At 41.2% G+C, this 20696-nt stretch overlaps 1 protein-coding gene across 1 annotated transcript in view; it reads right to left on the bottom strand.

Moving 5' to 3' along the window:
• kcnh8 (potassium voltage-gated channel, subfamily H (eag-related), member 8) overlaps positions 1-20696 on the bottom strand; it is a 431818-nt gene that overhangs the window by 214449 nt on the left and 196673 nt on the right. Inside the window, exon 3 of the mRNA XM_072575729.1 lies at positions 20132-20263. Coding sequence (XP_072431830.1) covers positions 20132-20263 — 132 coding nt within the window. The remainder of the gene's footprint in view (positions 1-20131; positions 20264-20696) is intronic.

Below are 20696 nucleotides of genomic sequence, written 5' to 3'. Positions count from 1 at the left end.
TGAAATCACTGAGCTGGGAGTCTGGGTTTGTATGATCACTGGGGTGGGGGGTGGGTTGTAAAAAGCACTGGGCTGAGGGTTGGGAGAGTTTATATTGATAAATAATTAAAATGGGTTGTGGGGAGGTTTATGAAATCACTGAACTGGTGGGTGAGTAGGTTATAAAATTACTGGGCTGATAGGTGTTTATAGAAGCATTGGGCTAGGAGGGTGTTAAAATATTATTGGGCAGGGGGTGTTTATAAAAGCACAAACTGGGTGGGGGTGTTTTATAAAACACTAGGCTCTCAGGTGTCATTAAGTTTAAAAAATCACTGGACTAGCTATAAAATTACTGGGTGGGAGGATTATAAAGATTACTTGGGGGGAGGCTTACAAAACACAAAAAATGTTAAACCGCAAGAATGTTTATGACATTACTGAGCTGTGGGGTATTATTAAAATTACTGGGGGTGGTTGTGTAAACACTGATTTGGGGGAAGTTGTTGCAAAATTATTGGGGGTTAATAAAAACTGGGCTGGTGGCGGGTGGTGAGGGTGTTGGGGGTGTTATGAGAAACCTGTAGCAGTAACAGGAGCTCCAGTTGCTGAGTCATGGTTTAAGATACTAACACGTGCACAAGTTCTCCAACCCATTAAACTGCTACCAACTTATCAAAACCTTAATAAATGATTATACATATTTTTGTGTTCACCAATCTCTTGTGCATGGTTTATGCCTTGATCTTACCTATTTGACACAAAATAAGAAAAGCATAACAAAAAGGCAAAGTCAATTTTAAAGTCTGAACTGTTTACATTTTATCTAATTACATTTTGATGTGGACAACACTAACATCAGTTTCCACTTAAAAATCACACAACACCAGGTTATAGTTTAACAGGTTTATTTGGAGGTACAAGCTTTTGGAGCTTTGCTCTGTCAGATATCAAGCTAACTACCTGATGAAGGAACAGCGCACTGAAAACTTTTACTTTCAAATAAACCTGTTGGACTATAACCTGATGTTGTGCTTTTTTTAACTTTGTCCACCCCAGTTCAACACCAGTACCTCCACATCATCAATTTCCAGATTATTCATTGAGCTCTTGATGTTTCTTCCAGTGGTATTATATATTCTATAAGTAGAATTCAGAACAGGTCTCAAGACCCTCATCTTTCCTTCATTTTACCTAAATTGAAACATAACTTACAAAGCTTCATCCTTGTAGCAATTAAAAAGTGGAGGATTTTTAGGAGTTCATACATGGGATTAGAGGCAAGTTAACATTGAGGGAGGTCAATAAGGGAAGGAGTAGAGGCCAGTAAAAGACTACAGTATGGGCAGACATTGATTTTGGGTCATGAGACAGCAGACTCAACCCTGGCACAAAGTGGGGCCATCCACTGAGAAAACCCTGATTCCTGCAGTGATGGAAGCAAGGTCATGCCAGCAAGATTAACTTTGCCTACTGATTCCCACGTTCAGTGTGAAAATATGCCTTGACTAGTTTAGGCGCCATGCATTTAGAATACTGAATGCAGAAAACTCATGTTGGACTGCATATTCAGAGGGTCTGTCAATTATCTCAGGTAAATCTCAAAAGCATTTCTGTTGGAAATATGATAGTTAGAGCTCATCTGGTGAAGAGTAAGCATGCATGCATTCCAGACTTTATTAGCAATAATAAAGGGAGATAAGCCAATTGCCCTATCGCTGTGAAAAAAACTCATTCTTTGCTTTGATTGCAATTAAGTTTTCTCCTCCAAAATTTTGAAACATTTAGGAGTCCAGTTGTGCAGTATGGTTCAAGATAGCTGTAATGGAATATCAGTTTCAGCAACATGATTCTGTGAGTTCTAGGAAACAGCATCATGAAGCAGTTGAAACACAGTTTACTTCTTAAGGATTTGTGTAGTTTCCTACTAAATTGTTCCCATTTTATGGAATTTGCTGACTGAATCAAATTCTGCCAAATACCTGCAGAGTTTCTTACTGATCTTAAATATTGGGCAGTAGGAAGAAAAGGCACTTGGAATATTGTAGATGGGAAACTATATTCACTATCAGGAGTCAGTGTTTAGCCAGCTATCCCCTGAATTTCACAAAATACACCACAGTCCTCTTGATACCAATTTATTCCGTTTCCCGTTTCAATTGTGACACATTTAATAACTTTGTTCAATATCCTCTAAATCTTGCCATCATCCTTAGCATTACTTATTTTCTCAAATTGTGCAGCAAATCACTCCCTACTAGCCACACACTATAATTTTCACCTGCTCAGAAAGATAGGCCGAGGATAAAAGTCATGTATTTTTGGAACATAATCAATTTTACTTTCACTGAGTGTTTCATAAAGGTCACTTGCAGAGACTTCTATATCTTGTTATAAATGATCGATTTAAAACCTTTTAAAATTTTTTTTTCAGTTTCAGGCATTTTGCAGAGAAATGCTACTATTTGTTAAAAAAAAGTAGAATTGTTAAAAGATAACTATGGCCATATTGATTAGAACACAGAGTTGGAGATTACCTAGTGATACAGACAGGAATTAGTTATGAAACAAGAAACAGAGTATATACTCAAATCAGTTGGACTTAACCAGTGCTATCCTTTAGAGATTTATGAGGTCCTTGGCTTTTCACTATAATTGGAAACTCCTGAAATAAAAAAAAGCTTCATATCCAGTTAAAACTAAGTTAGGTGACATAGTATGTTGTTCAGATAGAAGCAGAAAGTTGTTCAGGGACATTATTTGCTAAGATGAGTGGATCAAACAGTGTAATTTGGAGTTGAATGTTAGATGGGTAAGGTTATCTTTTTTGTACTTGAGGTCAGAGAGGTTTTGTTTTCCTGTGGAGAGAAGACAGTGATGGTGGAAGGTGCTGCAAGAGGCAGTTACAAAAAGATCTAAGAGCTACTGGGCAAGTATAAAATATAATTATAAAAAGGTTAATCGAACTTTAGCCTTTATCTTAGGTGGCGTGAAATATGAAGTTATAGAAATTATGTCACAGCTCTACAGAGCTCTGGTTTGACCCAAATTAGAATGGGGAATGTGACCTCTAAATGTCTCTCAGTTGACCAAAGAGCCTGACTTGAGTGCTGGATGAGAAGCCTGTCCATGACCTTCCCTGTCCTTGGCTGAATCACAGGGAATTAAGAAGGTGACAGTCTCCCCATCCCCACTTTCCCTCCTGATTCTCAACCAACCAATCCTCCCATCCAGGTTACATCACACTCTGTGAATGCATAGTAATTAAAAATCTACCCACATTTCCATTGACTATTAATTGATCCCATTCCCGCTCTCTCTGTTACTAGTGGGTTACTGTGAGGATCAGTGCTAGGTTACAGTGATTCACAAGCTATTTAAATAACTTGGATGTGTGGACTAATTGTAATATCTCTAAATTTGCTGATATTACAAAACTAGGTGGGACTGTAGAAACATAGAACACAAAACAGAACATAGAAGAGTACAACACAGGAACAGGCCCTTCAGCCTATAATGTGCCTACCATGATGCTATTTGAAATTAATCCCATCTGCCTTAATCTGGTCCATATCCCTCATTCTCTGCCTCTTAATGTGTCTGTCCAACTGCCCCTTCAACATTGATACCATATCTGCTTCTAACCCCTCCCCTGGCAGCATGTTCCAGGCACCTGCTGTCCTCTGTTAAAATATTTTTCTCACACACTTCCTTGACATTCTGCATTTTCACCTTGAAGTGATGCCCCCCCAAGTATTTGACATTTCACCCTTGGAAAAAGACTCTATCTATCTACCTTATCCATGCCTGTCATAATTCTATATATTAGGAGATAGTGAGGACTGCAGAGTTGAAAAATGTGGTGCTGGAAAAGCACAGCAGGTCAGGCAGCATCTGAGGAGCAGGAGAATTAATGTTTTGGGCATAAGCCCTTCATCATAATTTTATATATTTCTATCAGGTGCCCCTCATCCTCCGATGCTCTAGCAAAAACAATTTAAGTTTTCCCATCCTCTCCCTATAGCTAATACACTCTAATCCAGATCTTAATAAACCTCTTTTGTATCCTCTCCAAAGCCTCCACATCCATCCTATAGTGTGGTGACCAGATCTACACACAATATCCAAATATGGACTCATAGTATTATACAACCACACCATGACTTGCCAACTTGTATTCTCCATGCCCTGAGTGATGAAGGTAAACAGGCGCTACTACTTCTTTACCATTCTTTAGCATTCTCTAAATTTAGCACTTTCACCTGAGAAACAGTCTTATTATTATCCATAATTGTCTTTAAATGTGCAGAATTATGGTCACTGTTCACAAAACAGCTTCCCCACCAAAACTTTGATCATGTGGACAGGCTCATTCCTCAATACAAGATACAGTTCAGTCCCTTCCTTATTTGGACTATTTACATACTGTTTAAACTGACCCTCCTGGATGCACCAAACAAATTCTTCCCCATCTAAGCCCCTGGTACTAAGGGAGTATTAGCCAACTTAAAATCACCCACTAAACAACCCTGTAGTTTTTACATCTATGCATGATCTGCTTACATGTCTGTCCTTGACCTGTTGGCTATTGGGAGGCCTTTGGTATAACCCCATTGTCTTGATTGCATGTTTCTTATTCCTGGGTGCTACCCAGAAGGCCTCACTAGTTGAGCTTTCCAAGATGTCCTCTCTTATTGCAGCTGTGACATTCTCCTTAATCAATAATACAACTTCCCCACCACTTTTATATCCCTCTCTATCACAGCTGAAACATCCAAATATTGGAATGGTCAGCTGCCTGTCCTGCCCTTCTCTCAACCAAGTTTCTATGATAGCTACAGCATTGTAGTTCCATGTACTAATCTAGGCTTCAAGCTCTTTTGTCTTACCTGTTATACTCCTTGCATCAAAATAAATACACTTGAGACTGCCAATCCTGCCATGTTAATTAATCTGGCCCTGTCTGTTCTTCCTATTAGATGTATTTGACTTAACCTCTACATTCTCCTCGATCACTCCTACTGCTCTGGTTCCCACCTTGCAGCCTCACCCATTTAAATCCTCCCAAGTGCATGAGCAATCCTCCCTTCAAGAATATTGGTGTCCCTCCAGTTTACGTGCAACCTGTCCTTCTTGTACAGGTCCCTCCTGCCATGGAAGAAATCACAATAATCCAGATTTCTGAATTCTACCCTCCTATTGCTAACATTGTTAGTCACATACTATCTTGTTATTTCTGGCCTCATGAGCATGTAACACAGGGAGTAATCCTGAGATTACAACCTATTTTGCTTTTCAACATTCTACCTAACTTCTCAAATGCCCTTTGTAAGACCTCACCTCTCTTTTGCCTGTCATTAGAACCAACATGGACCATGAGCACTATCTGCTCACCCTCTCTGCGCCCACTCAGAAACATCCTTGACCCTAGAACAAGGGAGGCAACTCATTATCCTGAAGTCTCGCTCATGACCACAGAAATGCCTGTCTGTGACTCTTATATATAGAGATCTCTACTGCTACTGCTCCACTACATTTTGACCCTTCCTGTCGTACAATAGAGCTAGTCGTGCTGCCATTGATCTGGCTGCTGCTGCTTTCCCCTGAAAGGCCAACACCCACAACAGTATCCAAAATGGTATATCTGTTTGACAGGAGAATGGCCATAGGTACTCCTGCAATAGTTGTCCATGGTTACTAGTCTTCTTGGAGGTCACCCAATGCTTTTCTGCCTGGGTAGCCCTTATTGGTAGTGTGACCCAGTTCAATAATGTGCTATCCATGATGTCCTCAGCTTCATGGATACTCATAGTGAGTCCATCTGTAGCTCCAGGTGCTCCATGTTGTCAATCAGGAGCTGCAGCTGAAAACAGTTCCTGCATGCATGGTCACCATGGAGACTGCAAGTGCCCCTGATTTCCCACATTTGCAGGAGGAATAATGTATGGTCTCTCAGGAGTGTGTAAGGAAGCTTCAGATGGACTTGAACATAATAGCTGAATGAGCAAGATCATGGTAATGGAATATAATGTAAAATGAATGTTGTAGGTTACAGAGAGACATAGATAAGCTGCAGAGCTGGGCTGAGAGGTAGCAAATGAAGTTTAATACAGGAAAGTGTGAGGAGATTCAATTTGGAAGGAGTAACAGGAATGCAGAGTCTGGACTAATGGTAAGATTATTTGTAGTGTAGATAAGCAGAGAGATCTCGGTGTCCAGGTATATAGATCCTTGAAAGTTGCCACCCAGGTTGATAGTGTTGTTAAGAAGGCATACAGTGTGTTAGCTTCGATTGGTAAAGAACCATTAGATCAGCTGCAGCTGTACAAAACATTTGGAATATTGCATACAATTCTGGTCACTGCATTAAAGGAAGGATGTGGAAGCTTTGGAAACAGTTCAGAGGAGATTAATAAGGATGTTGCCTGGTATGGAGGGAAGATCTTACAAGGAAAGGCTGAGAGACTTGAGGCTGTTTTGTTATAGAGAAGAAGGACGAGAGGTGACTTCATTGAGACATATAAGATAATCAGAGAGTTAGATAGGTAGGACAGAGAGAGCCTTTTTCCTTGGATGACGATGGCTAGCACAAAGAGGACATAGCTTTGAATTGAAGGGTGATAGATATAGGACTGATATCAGAGGTAGTTTCTTTACTCAGAGAGTAGTAGGGGTGTGGAACGCACTGCCTACAACAGTAGTGGGCTCGTTTTTTTAAGGGCATTTAAATGGTCATTGGACAGACATACAGATGGAATGGAATACTATAGGTTAGATGGGCTTCAGATTGGTTCCACAGGTCGGTGCAACATCAAGGGCCGAAGGGCCTGTACTGCACTTTTATGTTCTGTTATATACTATTCTATGAGTATGTAATTATCTATACTGGTTGAAAAAAACCCAGAAAGACAGAATATTAGACCATAAGATATGGGAGCAGAATTAAGCCATTTGGCCCATCTAGTCTGCGATCGTGGCTGAATGTTTCTCAATCCCATTCTCTTGCCTTCTCCCCACAACATTTGATCTTCTAATTAACCAAGAACCTAGCTATCTCTGTCTTAAATACAATCAATGACTTGGCTCCACAGCTGTCTGTGGCAATGAGCTCCATAGATTCATCACTTTTTGGCTGAAGAAATTTCTCCTCATCTCACTTCTGAAGGATTGTCCCTTCACTCACTCTGAGATTGTGCCCTCTCCTACTGGTGGAAACATCTTCTCCATGTTTATTCTCTTCAGGCCTCTTAGTATTCTGTAAGTTTTCATAAGAACTTCACTCTGAACTTCAGCAAGTACAGTCCTAGAGTCCTCAACTGGTTCTCTTATGACAAGCTCGTTCTCCCCAGGATCATTCTTTTCAATCTACTAATTTCATTTGTCTTCCTAACTGCCAAGTGAACATGCTTGTAAATCTTAAGAAAATCCTGAACTAAGATTTCTAAATCCCTTTGCGATTCAGATTTCCGCAGTCTTTCTCCATTTAGAAAATAGGCTACACCTCTCTTCTTTCGACCAATGTACATAAACTCACACTTGCCCGCATTGCATTCCATCTGCCACTTCTTTGACCAGTCTCCTGGCCTGTCCAAGTCCTTCTGCAGCCTCCACATCTCCTTCACACAACCTGTCCATCCACCTATCTTTGTGTTATTTGCATACTTAGCAACAATGCCCTCAGTAGGGAGTAGATGCAAACATTTTTAAAGCAGTATGCTCTAGATAACTGTCATGATTGTAGTTTTTTTTAAATGCCACACTCGTCAAATTTCATAAAGCCCAGGCTACAGCTGTCTGTGAGAGTTAAAAAAAAACTTGGATTGACAGACATAGATTAAAAAACAAAACTGACATCTGTTCATGCAGTTTCAGTTGAGCATCTTACTGACATTTCCCAAGGATATTATTATGCATGTATGTTTGGCTGAGTTTCAAATTCTACATCAAAGTCTACATTCAATCTCAGTTTGACTGACATCTTAAAGAGACAGCTTAAAGACTAATCTTCCTTTGTGTGGGGTTTGAATAAAAGTTTGCTTTATAAGTAATCAAACACTTGAAGAGAGTTAAAAGCTTTGAATGATTTTATGAATGTAAGTTTTCTTTTCATTGTGAAGTCCACAAGAATAAACATGGGTTAGCTTGTATGAAGTTTATTTTTATCCATCTCTATATGGTCACTGAGACCAACTCATGGAAGAGAATAAAGGACATTAAGTGATGATTAGGGGTACATCAATTGTCATGGAGGGTGAGGGGCAATGGAAGGTGGGGAGGTTGAAGAGTGTAAGATTTGAGAACTAAAGAGTCTAACTTATAAGAAAACAGGAATAGTTATTCCAGTTTTACAAACTGCTTGAGTGTTTGCACACCATCCCACCTTTAAGACTGCATTTGCTGTGCTTCCTGGGTCAGCTGGCCCAGTTGCATCCCCACACCCATCAAAAATTGGGTGTTTCAAGGAACATTTTGCAGAAGTTGATCCAATAAGTACATCAAATATGACAGTGTTATCAAACTCATTCCTTAATTGAAGCATGAATAACAATTGAACCCATGGCAGATAATATTGTAACCGGTTCTGTGACAATACTGCTCCTTTAACAAAGTTATGTTGTCCTTGGTTTCTTTTTCCAGAAAGGTTGTAAAAGACACAGACTCCAAAAAGTCTAAGTTTGAAGGGCTTTAGGGCCAATTTGTTTATAGCTCACAGATACTGCCTCAGACAAAAGGTTTTTAAGTTCCAAAAAAATATTTGTACAATGAAAGCGGAGTTGCCAATTCTCCCAGCTCAGCTTTTCTCTGGTTTGGTTTGGTTTTTAGCACACTAGTGTTCTAAAGCTGCTGGATCCAAAGGAACAGGTCTCGACTGGTACTCTCAGTCTGACGTCTCTCCTAGAAGACCCTGTGTTTGATCTTCTTGTGTCAAGGGGTGTTTATGGGAATTGTTGCTAGTATTTGGAACAGCATCATTAATTCGGGATAATCTGTTGGGTTTTCGGATAGGATAAGTTATTCTGTATTCTGTTCTCTTTTGTTTGTGTTTCACTCTGTAATCTCGCAAATAAATTCTGTTTTGTTTCGAACTGAGTGAGTGGTTTGATCAGCTGCATCTCTCCTAGAATAACCATTGTTTACCTGCTTAAAACAACTTGCAAGTTTAGGGTCTAGGCTGCCTTCTTGAAATGTTTTGAGGGGTCAGGCCTGGTCCATTACAGACTGGGGGCTCTTTGTGGGATTTGTTCTATAGTTCCGATTTGGGATTAGGGTTGCTGGACTCAAACACAGCGAGAGGTAAGTGTTAGTGTCTTTCATTCCGGATGTTGATTATGGTTGTGTTAAACAGTACTTGGGTTAGTAATGGCTCTTCCAGTCACCAAGAATTTTCTGAAGGTGGAAGAGGTGACTTTGGGGGTTTTACTGAAGGTGAGTAAGGCCAAACTGCAGGAATTAGGAGACAAGCTGGAGCTGCATCTGCCTTCTTCTGTGAGGAGAGATAATTACAATAAAAGCTCAGCATTTAAATTTAATGGAAACACCATCAGAATCTTTAGAGATGGCTCAAAGTCAATTGAAAATGAAGCCGCTTGAGTTAGAGGCAAAAGACAAGGAATTATGATGAAAAGCAGAGGAAAGAGGGAAAGAAAAAGAGAATGAGAGAGAGGAAAAGGAGAGAGGTAAGGAAGAAAGAGAGGGAGTTTGAACTTCAGAAATTGGCACTTAGACAGGAGTTCAGAAATTCACTTCCTGAAGTAATGCAAACTCATGTGGAAGAGTAGAGAGTTAAAACGGCAAAATTAGCAGCTGAAATGGCTGATGATTATGAATTATTCCATAGATCAAAGTTTAGCTACCAAAATCAATTTTAATCCGTGAGGGATAGAAATTGGGAAAAGAGAAATCATCACATGAAAAGGAAAGGTAGATCCCAGTGAAGATCATACGGATAACTTACAACAGGGTAGAAAGGAAACCCTTTAAGGGGACAGAGAAGTTAAAAAGCTCCGGTATTTTCACCACAACAAAGTAGGCCACATGAAATCAAAGTGTTGGTGGGCTGGTGAAGCACTGGGAAGCCAAGTGTAGGAAAACTGGATAAGTCGGTGAGTTTGGAAAGCACAGTAAAGGCCAGAAAGCTGCACTAGAATGTACAAGCTGGTCAGAGTTTGGCTAAGGAGGAAGTGCCAGATCTCCTTAAGCAGTATACCTGCAAAGGTAAAGTTTATTCACATTGGCCAGGAGCAGCAGGTTACAATATTTAGAGACACATGATTCTCTCAGTCTGTGATGTTGAAAGATAAGCAGATAAGTACCTCGGAAGGACTATTGCCAGAAAATATGCTAGTAATGGGAATTCATGGTGAGACAAGAACTGCTCAATAATACATAGAACATAGAACATAGAACATAGAACATAGAACATAGAAAAATACAGCGCAGTACAGGCCCTTCGGCCCTCAATGTTGCGCCGACCGAAGCCTACCTAACCTACACTAGCCCAATAACCTTCATATGCTTGTCCAATGCCCGCTTAAATGACCATAAAGAGGGAGAGTCCACCACTGCTACTGGCAGGGCATTCCATGAGTGAGGTTACAGAGTGAGGTTAGAGTGAGGTTAGAATGAAGAATGGAGAAGTCATGGTAGGAGTACTGCACAAAAACTCAGCTCCAGGAATACAATTTATCTTTGTTAATGATGTAGCTGATCCACCAGTAGGAGTGCTGCCTACTGTGATTGAACACCCATGAAAACTCAGGCAACTGAACTATTGCAGGATACATTTATTGGGATTTTTCCTGACTGTGTGGTAGCGAGGTTACAAAGTTACCAGTTGAGATTGGGCGATCAAAAAGTACAGATAAGAAAGTTGAAGTGGAATTAGCAGAGACCCTGTTTGATCAGATGGTTGAGACAAGCCAGGAGCAGATAGATGTCAAAGCAGACATTTTTAGCTCCGATAGATGAACTGAGTTATAGTAGAAAGATGAAAATTTAAAGCAATTGTATCAAAAGACAAATACTGAATAAGTATCCAAATGTATCCGTGAACGTTATTATTTTTTAAATGATGTCCTAATGAGGAAATGGAGATCATCACATATTCAGACTGATGAGAAATGGGCAGAAGTTCATCAACTCAACACGGTGGCTCAGTGGTTGTGGCTATTACAGAGACATGGGTAGAACAGGGACAGGATTGGCTGTTGCAGGTTCCAGGGTTTAAATGTTTTAGTAGGGTCAAAGGTGGGGGTAAAAGAGGGGGAGGTGTGGCATTGCTCGTCAAAGATAGTATTACAGCGGTGGAAAGGACGATGGATGAAGACTCGCCATCTGAGGTAGTTTGGGCTGAGATTAGGAATAGGAAAGGTGAGGTCACCCTGTTAGGAGTTTTCTAGAGGCCTCCTAAAATTCAAGAGACGTAGAAGAAAGGATTGCGAGGATGATTCAGGATAAGAGTGAAAGTAATAGGGTAGTTGTTATGGGGGACTTTAACTTTCCTGATATTGACTGGGAAAGCTATAGCTCAAGTTCGTTAGATGGGTCGGTGTTTGTCCAATGTATGCAGGAGGGTTTCCTGACACAATATGTAGACAGGCCAACAAGAGGTGAGGCCATACTAGATTTGGTTCTGGGTAACGAACCAGGCCAGGAGTTAGATTTGGAGGTAGGTGAGCACTTTGGGGACAGTGACCACAATTCGGTGACTTTTACTCTAGTGATGGAGAGGGATAAGTATGCATTGCAAGGCAAGAGTTATAGCTGGAGGCAAGGAAATTATGATGCGGTGAGGCATGACTTAGGATGCGTGGCTTGGAAAAGTAGGCTTCAAGGCAAGGGCGCAATTGATATGTGGAGCTTGTTCAAGGAGCAACTATTGAGTGTCCTTGATAAGTATGTACCTGTCAGGCAGGGAGGAAAGGGTCGTGTGAGGGAGCCGTGGTTTAATAAGGAATTGGAATCCCTTGTTAAATGGAAGAGGGTGGCCTATGTAAAGATGAGGCGTGAAGTTTCAATTGGGGCAATTGAGAGTTATAAGGTAGCCAGGAAGGATCTGAAGAGAGAGCTAAGAGCAGCAAGAAGGGGACATGAAAAGTCCTTAGTTGGTAGGATTAGGGAAAACCCTAAGGCTTTCTATAGGTATGTCAGGAAGAAAAGAATGACTAGGGTAGGAATAGGTCCAGTCAAGGATAGTAGTGGGAAGTTACGTGTGGAGGCTGAAGAGATTGGGGAGACACTGAATGAATACTTTTCGTCAGTATTCACTCAGGAACAGGACATTGTTGCAGATGTGACTACTGAGTCACAATTAATTAGAATGGACGGCTTTGAGGTATGTAGGGAAGAGGTGTCGGAAATTTTGGAAAGGGTGAAAATAGACAAGTCCCCTGGGCCTGATGGCATTTATCCTAGGATTCTCTGGGAAGCAAGGGAGGAGATTGCAGAGCCATTGGCCTTGATTTTTATGTCCTCGTTGTCTACAGGAATAGTGCCAGATGACTGGAGGATAGCAAATGTGGTTCCCTTGTTCAAGAAGGGGAGTAGGGATAACCCTAGCAACTATAGGCCAGTGAGTCTCACTTCTGTTGTGGGCAAAGTCTTAGAGAGAATTGCAAGGGATAGGATTTATGAACATCTGGATAGGAATAATGTGATCAAGGATAGTCAGCATGGTTTTGTGAAGGGCAGGTCGTGCCTCACAAACCTAATTGAATTCTTCGAGAAGGTGACTAAGGAGGTAGACGAGGGTAAAGCGGTAGATGTTAGTAAGGCGTTTGATAAGGTTCCCCATGGTAGGCTACTGCAAAAAAATACGGAGGTATGGCATTGAGGGTGAATTGGAGGTTTGGATTAGGAATTGGCTGGCTGGAAGAAGACAGAGGATAGTAGTTGATGGTAAAGGTTCATCCTGGAGTGCAGTTACTAGCGGTGTTCCGCAAGGATCTGTTTTTGGACCATTGCTGTTTGTCATTTTTATAAATGACCTGGAGGAGGGACTAGAAGGTTGGGTGAGCAAGTTTGCGGATGATACGAAAGTTGGTGGAGTTGTTGACAGTGAGGAAGGATGTAGGTAAAAACAATGACTGCAGATGCTGAAAATCAAATACTGGATTAGTGGTGCTGGAAGAGCACAGCAGTTCAGGCAGCATCCAATTAGCTTCGAAATCGACGTTTCGGGCAAAAGCCCTTCATCAGGAATAAAGGCAGTGAGCCTGAAGCGTGGAGAGATGAGCTAGAGGAGGGTGGGGGTGGGGAGAAAGTAGCATAGGGTACAATGGGTAAGTGGGGGAGGGGATGAAGGTGATAGGTCAAGGAGGAGAGGGTGGAGTGGATAGGTGGAAAAGAAGATAGGCAGGTAGGACAAGTCCGGACAAGTTATGGGGACAGTTACTGAGCTGGAAGTTTAGAACTAGGGTGAGGTGGGGGAAGGGGAAATGAGGAAACTGTTGAAGTCGACATTGATGCCCTGGGGTTGAAGTGTTCCGAGGCGGAAGATGAGGCGTTCTTCCTCCAGGCGTCTGGTGGTGAGGGAGCGGCGGTGAAGGAGGCCCAGGACCTCCATGTCCTCGGCAGAGTGGGAGGGGGAGTTGAAATGTTGGGCCACAGGGCGGTGTGGTTGATTGGTATGGTGTCCCGGAGATGTTCCCTAAAGCGCTCTGCTAGGAGGCGCCCAGTCTCCCCAATGGAGAGGAGACCGCATCGGGAGCAACGGATACAATAAATGATATTAGTGGATGTGCAAGTAAAACTTTGATGGATGTGGAAGGCTCCTTTAGGGCCTTGGATAGAGGTGAGGGAGGAGGTGTGGGCACAGGTTTTACAGTTCCTGCGGTGGCAGGGGAAAGTGCCAGGATGGGAGTGTGGGTTGTAGGGGGGTGTGGACGTGACCAGGTAGTCACGGAGGGAACGGTCTTTGCGGAAGGCGGAAAGGGGTGGGGAGGGAAATATATCCCTGGTGGTGGGGTCTGTTTGGAGGTGGCGGAAATGTCGGCGGATGATTTGGTTTATGCGAAGGTTGGTAGAGTGGAAGGTGAGCACCAGGGGCGTTCTGTCCTTGTTACGGTTGGAGGGGTGGGGTCTGAGGGCGGAGGTGCGGGATGTGGACGAGATGCGTTGGAGGGCATCTTTAACCACGTGGGAAGGGAAATTGCGGTCTCTAAAGAAGGAGGCCATCTGGTGTGTCCTATGGTCGGATACTTGGTAGTGTGGATGAGCAGAGGGATCTTGGTGTCCATGTACACAGATCTCTGAAAGTTGCCACCCAGGTAAATAGTGCGGTGAAGAAGGCATATGGCATACTGGCTTTTATTGGTAGAGGAATTGAGTTCCGGAGTCCTGAGGTCATGTTGCAGTTGTATAAGAGTCTGGTGCGGCCGCATCTGGAGTATTGTGTGCAGTTTTGGTCGCCATACTATAGGAAGGATGTGGAGACACTGGAACAGGTGCAGAGGAGGTTTACCAGGATGTTGCCTGGTATGGTAGGAAGATCGTATGAGGAAAGGCTGAGGCACTTGGGGCTGTTTTCATTGGAGAAAAGAAGGTTTAGGGGTGACTTGATAGAGGTGTACAAGATGATTAAGGGTTTAGATAGGGTTGACCATGAGAACCTTTTTCCACATATGAAGTCAGCTATTACGAGGGGGCATAGCTTTAAATTAAGGGGTGGTAGGTATAGGACAGATGTTAGGGGTAGATTCTTTACTCAGCGAGTCGTGAGTTCATGGAATGCCCTGCCAGTAGCAGTGGTGGACTCTCCCTCTTTATGGGCATTTAAACGGGCATTGGATAGGCATATGGAGGATAGTGGGCTAGTGTAGGTTAGGTGGGCTTGGATCGGCGCAACATCGAGGGCCAAAGGGCCTGTACTGAGCTGTATTCTTCTATGTTCTATGTTCTATGGTTCGCACTGCTGCCTCACAGCACCAGGGGCCCGGGTTTGATTCCAGCCTCGGGTAACTGTCTGTGTGGTGTTTGCACATTCTCCCTGTGTCTGCGTGGGCTTCCTCCGGGTGCTCTGGTTTCCTCCCACAATCCAAAGACATGCAGGTTAGATGAATTGGCCATGCTAAATTACCCATAGTGTTAGGTGCATTATTCAGGGGTACATATGGGGAATGGGTCTGGGAGGGTTATTCTTCAGAGGGTCGGTATGGACTTGTTGGGCTGAAGGGCCTGTTTTCATACTGTAGGTAATCTAATCAAACTCGTGTTGCCAATGATTTTTTGAAGGTAAAAACAATAACTGCAGATGCTGAAAACCAAATACTGGATCAGTGGTGCTGGAAGAGCACAGCAGTTCAGGCAGCATCCAACGAGCAGCGAAATCGACGTTTCGGGCAAAAGCCCTTCATCAGGAAACCTGATGAAGGGCTTTTGCCCGAAACATCGATTTCGCTGCTCGTTGGATGCTGCCTGAACTGCTGTGCTCTTCCAGCACCACTAATCCAGTAAATAATTTTTTGAAGGCAGGTAGTGCATGAGATACCACTTGGGGGTCATTTAGGAGTGGGAAAAACTCAAGAGAAAATACAAAAACATTTTTATTGGCCTGGAATGCACAAGGATATAGTTGAAGTTTGCCAGATCTGTCATACATGTCAGGTCATTGGAAATCAACAGGCAATTTAATATCTATTCCTGCATTTGAGGAAACTTTTACAAGAGTCTTAATTGATTGCATAGGACCCCTACCTAAAATAAAAAGTGAGAATCAGTATTTGTTAACAATAATGGATGTGTCCACTAGATTTCCAGAGGCCTTCCCATTATGCTATATCACAGCTAAAAGGATTGTAGAGGAATTACTCAAAATTTTCACTAAATATGGAGTACCCGCAGAGATAAATCAGATCAAAGATCAAACTTTACATCCAGATTATTCAAGGAAGTTATGGATAGCTTAGTCATAAAACAATTCAATTGTGGACCATCTGGAAACGCAGGGTGCACTACAAAGTTGGTATCAGACATTAAAGACCATGTTAAGGGCTTATAGTCAGGACTATCCAGATGATTGGGATAAGGAAATTTTGTTGGTGCTTTTTTGTAGTCAGAGATGCATCAAATGAATCGACCAAATTCAATCTATTTGGGGCATGAAATGAGAGGACCACTAAAATTGATTAAGGAGAAATTAGTAAGTCAGAACTCAGACTCCACATATTTGAACTAAATTTCAGGAATGGCTAAATAGAGCTGGGGAGTTGGCTAGACAGCATTGGCAAGTATCACAGCATACAGTGAAACAGGAAGCAGACAAGAAATCTAAAGCTTACAATTTTGTTATCGGTTAGGTAAGGTGTTAATGTTACTTCCAGTGGTAGGTGAACCTTTAAAAGCAAGGTTTAGTGGATCTTATCAAGTTGAATGGAAATTGAGTGAGGTGAATTATTTGGAAAGGACTCCAGAGAAAGAAATCTCAGTGTGTCATGTGAATGTGCTCAAAAGGTACTTTGACAGGGAAGGAAAGCAAGAGGAGGATGTGTTATTGGTTACAACACAGAGAGAAGAACCAAGTTTAGCTGATTCTGAATTGGACATTCCTCAAATTAAATTGGACAATGAGGAAATTGTCAAAAATTGAGATATACTATTGAGTTACTTTCCAGAGGAAAATCAAAGTGACCTGAAAGAGCTATTACTATGACCTGGGGAGATATAAGGAAATAAACTGGGAAGTACTAACCTAATTATGCATGATGTAGATATAGGAGATTTTGGATTAGTGGTGCTGGAAGAGAACAGCAGTTCAGGCAGCATCCGAGGAGCAGCATCAACTTCACCGTAGATATAGCAGATGCTGTTCTGATTAAGTAACATCCTTATAGGCATAACTCTCTAAAGCTGGCTCAGGTTCAGAAGGAGATAGAGCGCATGCTCCAAGACGACATAATCGAAGTGAATTACAGTGACTGAAGCTCATCCATAGTAATGGTACCAAAACCAGATGGCACCAACAGTTATGTGTGGACTATTGCAAAGGCAATGTCATTACAAAGAATGATGTATATCCAGTTCTGTGTTTGGAAGATGGTGTTGAGAATGTGGGACAGGCAACTTACATTTCTAAGTTGGAATTGCTCAGAGGATACTGGCAGGTATTTTTGTCAGAAAGAGTGCAGGCAATTTCGGCTTTTGTTGAGCCAAATGGACAGTATCAGTTTAAAGTCATGCCATTTGGTGTGAAAAATGCACCAGCACATATCAGAGACTAACCAATAAAGTCATTACTGGATTACCCAACTGTGTCAGATATAGAGATGACCTGATGATTTTTAGTCACATATGGAAGAAACATTTCCAACATTTATTAGACTTGTTCAATCAGTTTTGGAAGGCAGGCTTGGTGAGAAACTTGGCTAAGAGTTATTTTGACAAAGCCCAAGTCACTTTCCTGGGCCACGTTTTTGGATACGGACAAATGGCGCCACAGGATGCAAAAACAAAGGTAATCGGGGAGTTTCCCATACCACTGACAAAAAGAGCAGTACTACAGTTCCTGAGATTGAGTGGATTTTATCAAAAATTCGTACCAAATTTTACCAGCATGGCTGCTCCACTCACTCAATTGCTAAAGAAAGGCAAGAAGTTGGAAAACAGGCTGTCAAAGGCATTTGACAGCCTGAAAGCTGTGTTAACCACTGTCCCGGTATTAGCCACAACTAATTACTCCAAGCCATTCAAGGAGGCTATCATTGTGAGTGATGTGGGTGCCGGTGCTCTGCTCTTGCTGGAAGATAACGAGAAGATCAAAACACCTATCGAATATTTCTCCAGGAAGTTGAACATTCATCAGCAGAAATATTTGACAGTTGAGAAGGAGACTTTGAGCTTGGTGTTGGCATTACAACATTTCAATGTTTATGTTATCAGTAACGTAGCTGAGGCAATCACATACACTGATCATAACCCATTGAAGTTTGTGGAGAAATTTAAGGACAAAAATGCCAGACTGTTTAGATGGAGCTTGTTGTTACAGCCATTCAATTTGAACATTGTGCATGCGGCAGGATGAGAAAAAGTGATTGCCGATGCATTGTTGAGACTTGAATGAGAAATGGAGGCGTTCGGTGAGAGGCGTACAACAGACTGAAACATAATGTAGTAATGCATGTTTGCATGATTATTGTCAATGTAATGTATATAGGAGAAAGTGATGACTGCAGATGCTAGAGATCAGAGCTGAAAAATGTGTTGCTGGAGAAGTGCAGCAGGTCAGGCAGCATCAAAGGAGCAGGAGAATTGATGTTTCGGGCATATGCCCAATTTAATGTATGTGTGTGTTGTAGAGTAAGAACAGTTTAAGTTTAAGGGGTTTTAAAATGAACCCATGTTTGGATATTGATGGTTCAATTTTTTAAGGGGCAAGCTATGATGATGCTGCTCTTTTAACAAGTTTTGTTGTCCTTGGTTGCTTTTTGTCAGAGAGGTCGCTAAAGACACAGACTCCAAAAAGTCTAAATTGAAAGGTTTTCAGGCCAATTTGATTATAACTAACAGATACTGCCTCAGACAAAAGGCTTTTAAGTTTTAAGAAAAACACTTGTACAATGAAAGGGGAGTGGCCAATTCTCCCAGCTCAGCTTCTCTCTGGTTTGGTTTGGTTTTTAGCACACTAGTGTTCTAAAGCTGCTGGATCCAAAGGAACACGTCCAGACTGGTACTCTCAGTCTGACATCTCTCCTAGAAGACCCTGTGTTTGATCTTACTTTTTGTGTCAAGTGGTGTTTATGGGGATTGTTGCAAGTATTTGGAACAGCATCATTAAATTGGGATAATCTGTTGGTTTTCGGATAGGATAAGTTATTCTGTATTCTGTTCTCTTTTGTTTGTGTTTCATTCGGTAATCTTGCAAATAAATTCTGTTTTGTTTTAAACTGAGTGGACCAGTGGCCCTTTCTCCTGGAATAGCCACTTTACACTTGTTTAAAGCAACTTGCAAATTTAGCTTCCAGGCTACCTTCTTAAAATGTTTTGGGGTGTCTGGCCTGGTACATGACAGTTCCTTCACGAAGATAATAATAAATTAGATAAAGAATTCAGAAGAAATGTATTCTTCTAGTTTTCTGTTAGCATGTGAAGTTTGTTAGAGCAAGGAGTTGTTGAGATAAATAGTATAGATGCAATTAAGTGGTAGTTGGGAAAAATACAAGGCAGAAAAAGAAATAGGCAATAGCATTGGATGAAGAGAATTGAGAATAGATTTGATTGAATCACAGACTAGGGTGGCACAGTGGCTCAGTGATTAGCACTGCTGCTTCACGGTAAGTTCAATATTCCCTGAGTTGATTATTTGTGTAGGGTTTGCACATTCTGTCTGTGTCTCTGTGGTTTTCCTCCAAGTGCTCCAGTTTTCTCCCACAGTCCAAAGATGTGCAGATTAGATGGATTGGCCATGCTGAATTGCCCATTGGGTCTAGGGATGTGCAGGTTAGGTGGATTAGCCATGGGAAATAGAGAGTTACAGGGATGGGTGGGATGCTGTTTGGAGGATCAGTGATGAATGGGCTCAATTAACTCCAATTTCTCTTCACAGGTGCTACCAGACCTACTGAGCTTTTCCAACAATTTCTGTTTTTCTTTCTGATTTACAGCATCCACTGTTCGTTCAGTTTTTATTCAACTGAGCGGGCTGTTTTCAGGCTGTTTAGTCTATGATACATTTGTAAATTTGTTTCTGGAAAGTATTTGAATTCTCAATTTAGTAATATAGTAATAGTCATGGAATATGTTTATTTGATGAAGATGACAATAAAAAGAGATGGCAGGCATGTTTTAAGCTAAGTTTTGTGAATGAGCAAAAAGTTAATTGAAAACCTTAAGCTGCAAATGCTGAATAAAATTAAATTCAGAAAATAATAGGAAACTGCATGTTGGGTTAAATTGGGAAACTAAATGTTTATGATACCTGGACTTAACAGCAAAAATTTTGAAGACAGTTAACTAAGGTTGAACATAACTTATAAAGGAACATATGCTTTGAATAGCTATATCTGAAAATAAACAAAACAGCAATACCAGATTATTCACTGTGAATTTTGTTTTTTTGCAAACTTATTAATTACTGCATTTTACTTGGAATCTGGCAGTAAAAAAAAGCACATCTCGCTGCCTCATTTAAATAAGCAACGTTTCAAGATGAAACACTGACCTTCCTTTTTATCCTCCTGGGCAATCTTCACTTTGGTAACAGTGATGTCTTTGAAGGATGCCAAAAAAAGAACTACGTCTCCTTTCTCATTTTTAATTGGCACAACATCAAGTAGGCACCAGAAAGAATTACCTATTTAAAAAAAAGCAGACATTTACCATTATAGCTTACCTTCTGTGGTATACTTAAATTTTAACTCCACTTGAATTGCAGAGGGAAAACAAAAGCTAAGAGATTAGAAACAAAAGAGCATTTTACTCTAACAAACCTTTAGTTGGAACAACCTTTTGTCTGTTTTATTAATTCATAATTAATAATATTAATCATTGCAATAATAATAAATGAATAGTGAGTCTGTTTTTATCTCAACCCTTGTTTGTGCCCAAATGACAGCAGGCCAGAATATTTAACCAACATCAATTCAGGGATGTTTGAGATGACTCCTGATTAAAGGGCAACAGATAAAGAATTTATTTTCAATATAGAATGTAAAAATGCAGGGTCAATCTTCACTATGCAGACTGCCAAATTTACTGAATCTAAGACATTTTTCTTCAAACTACCT

This window comes from Chiloscyllium punctatum, chromosome 8 (genome assembly GCF_047496795.1).
Source record: "Chiloscyllium punctatum isolate Juve2018m chromosome 8, sChiPun1.3, whole genome shotgun sequence".
NCBI lineage: Eukaryota > Metazoa > Chordata > Chondrichthyes > Orectolobiformes > Hemiscylliidae > Chiloscyllium > Chiloscyllium punctatum.
The sequence above is the reverse complement of the archived record's forward strand: the minus strand, read 5'-3'. Positions and strand labels throughout refer to the sequence as shown.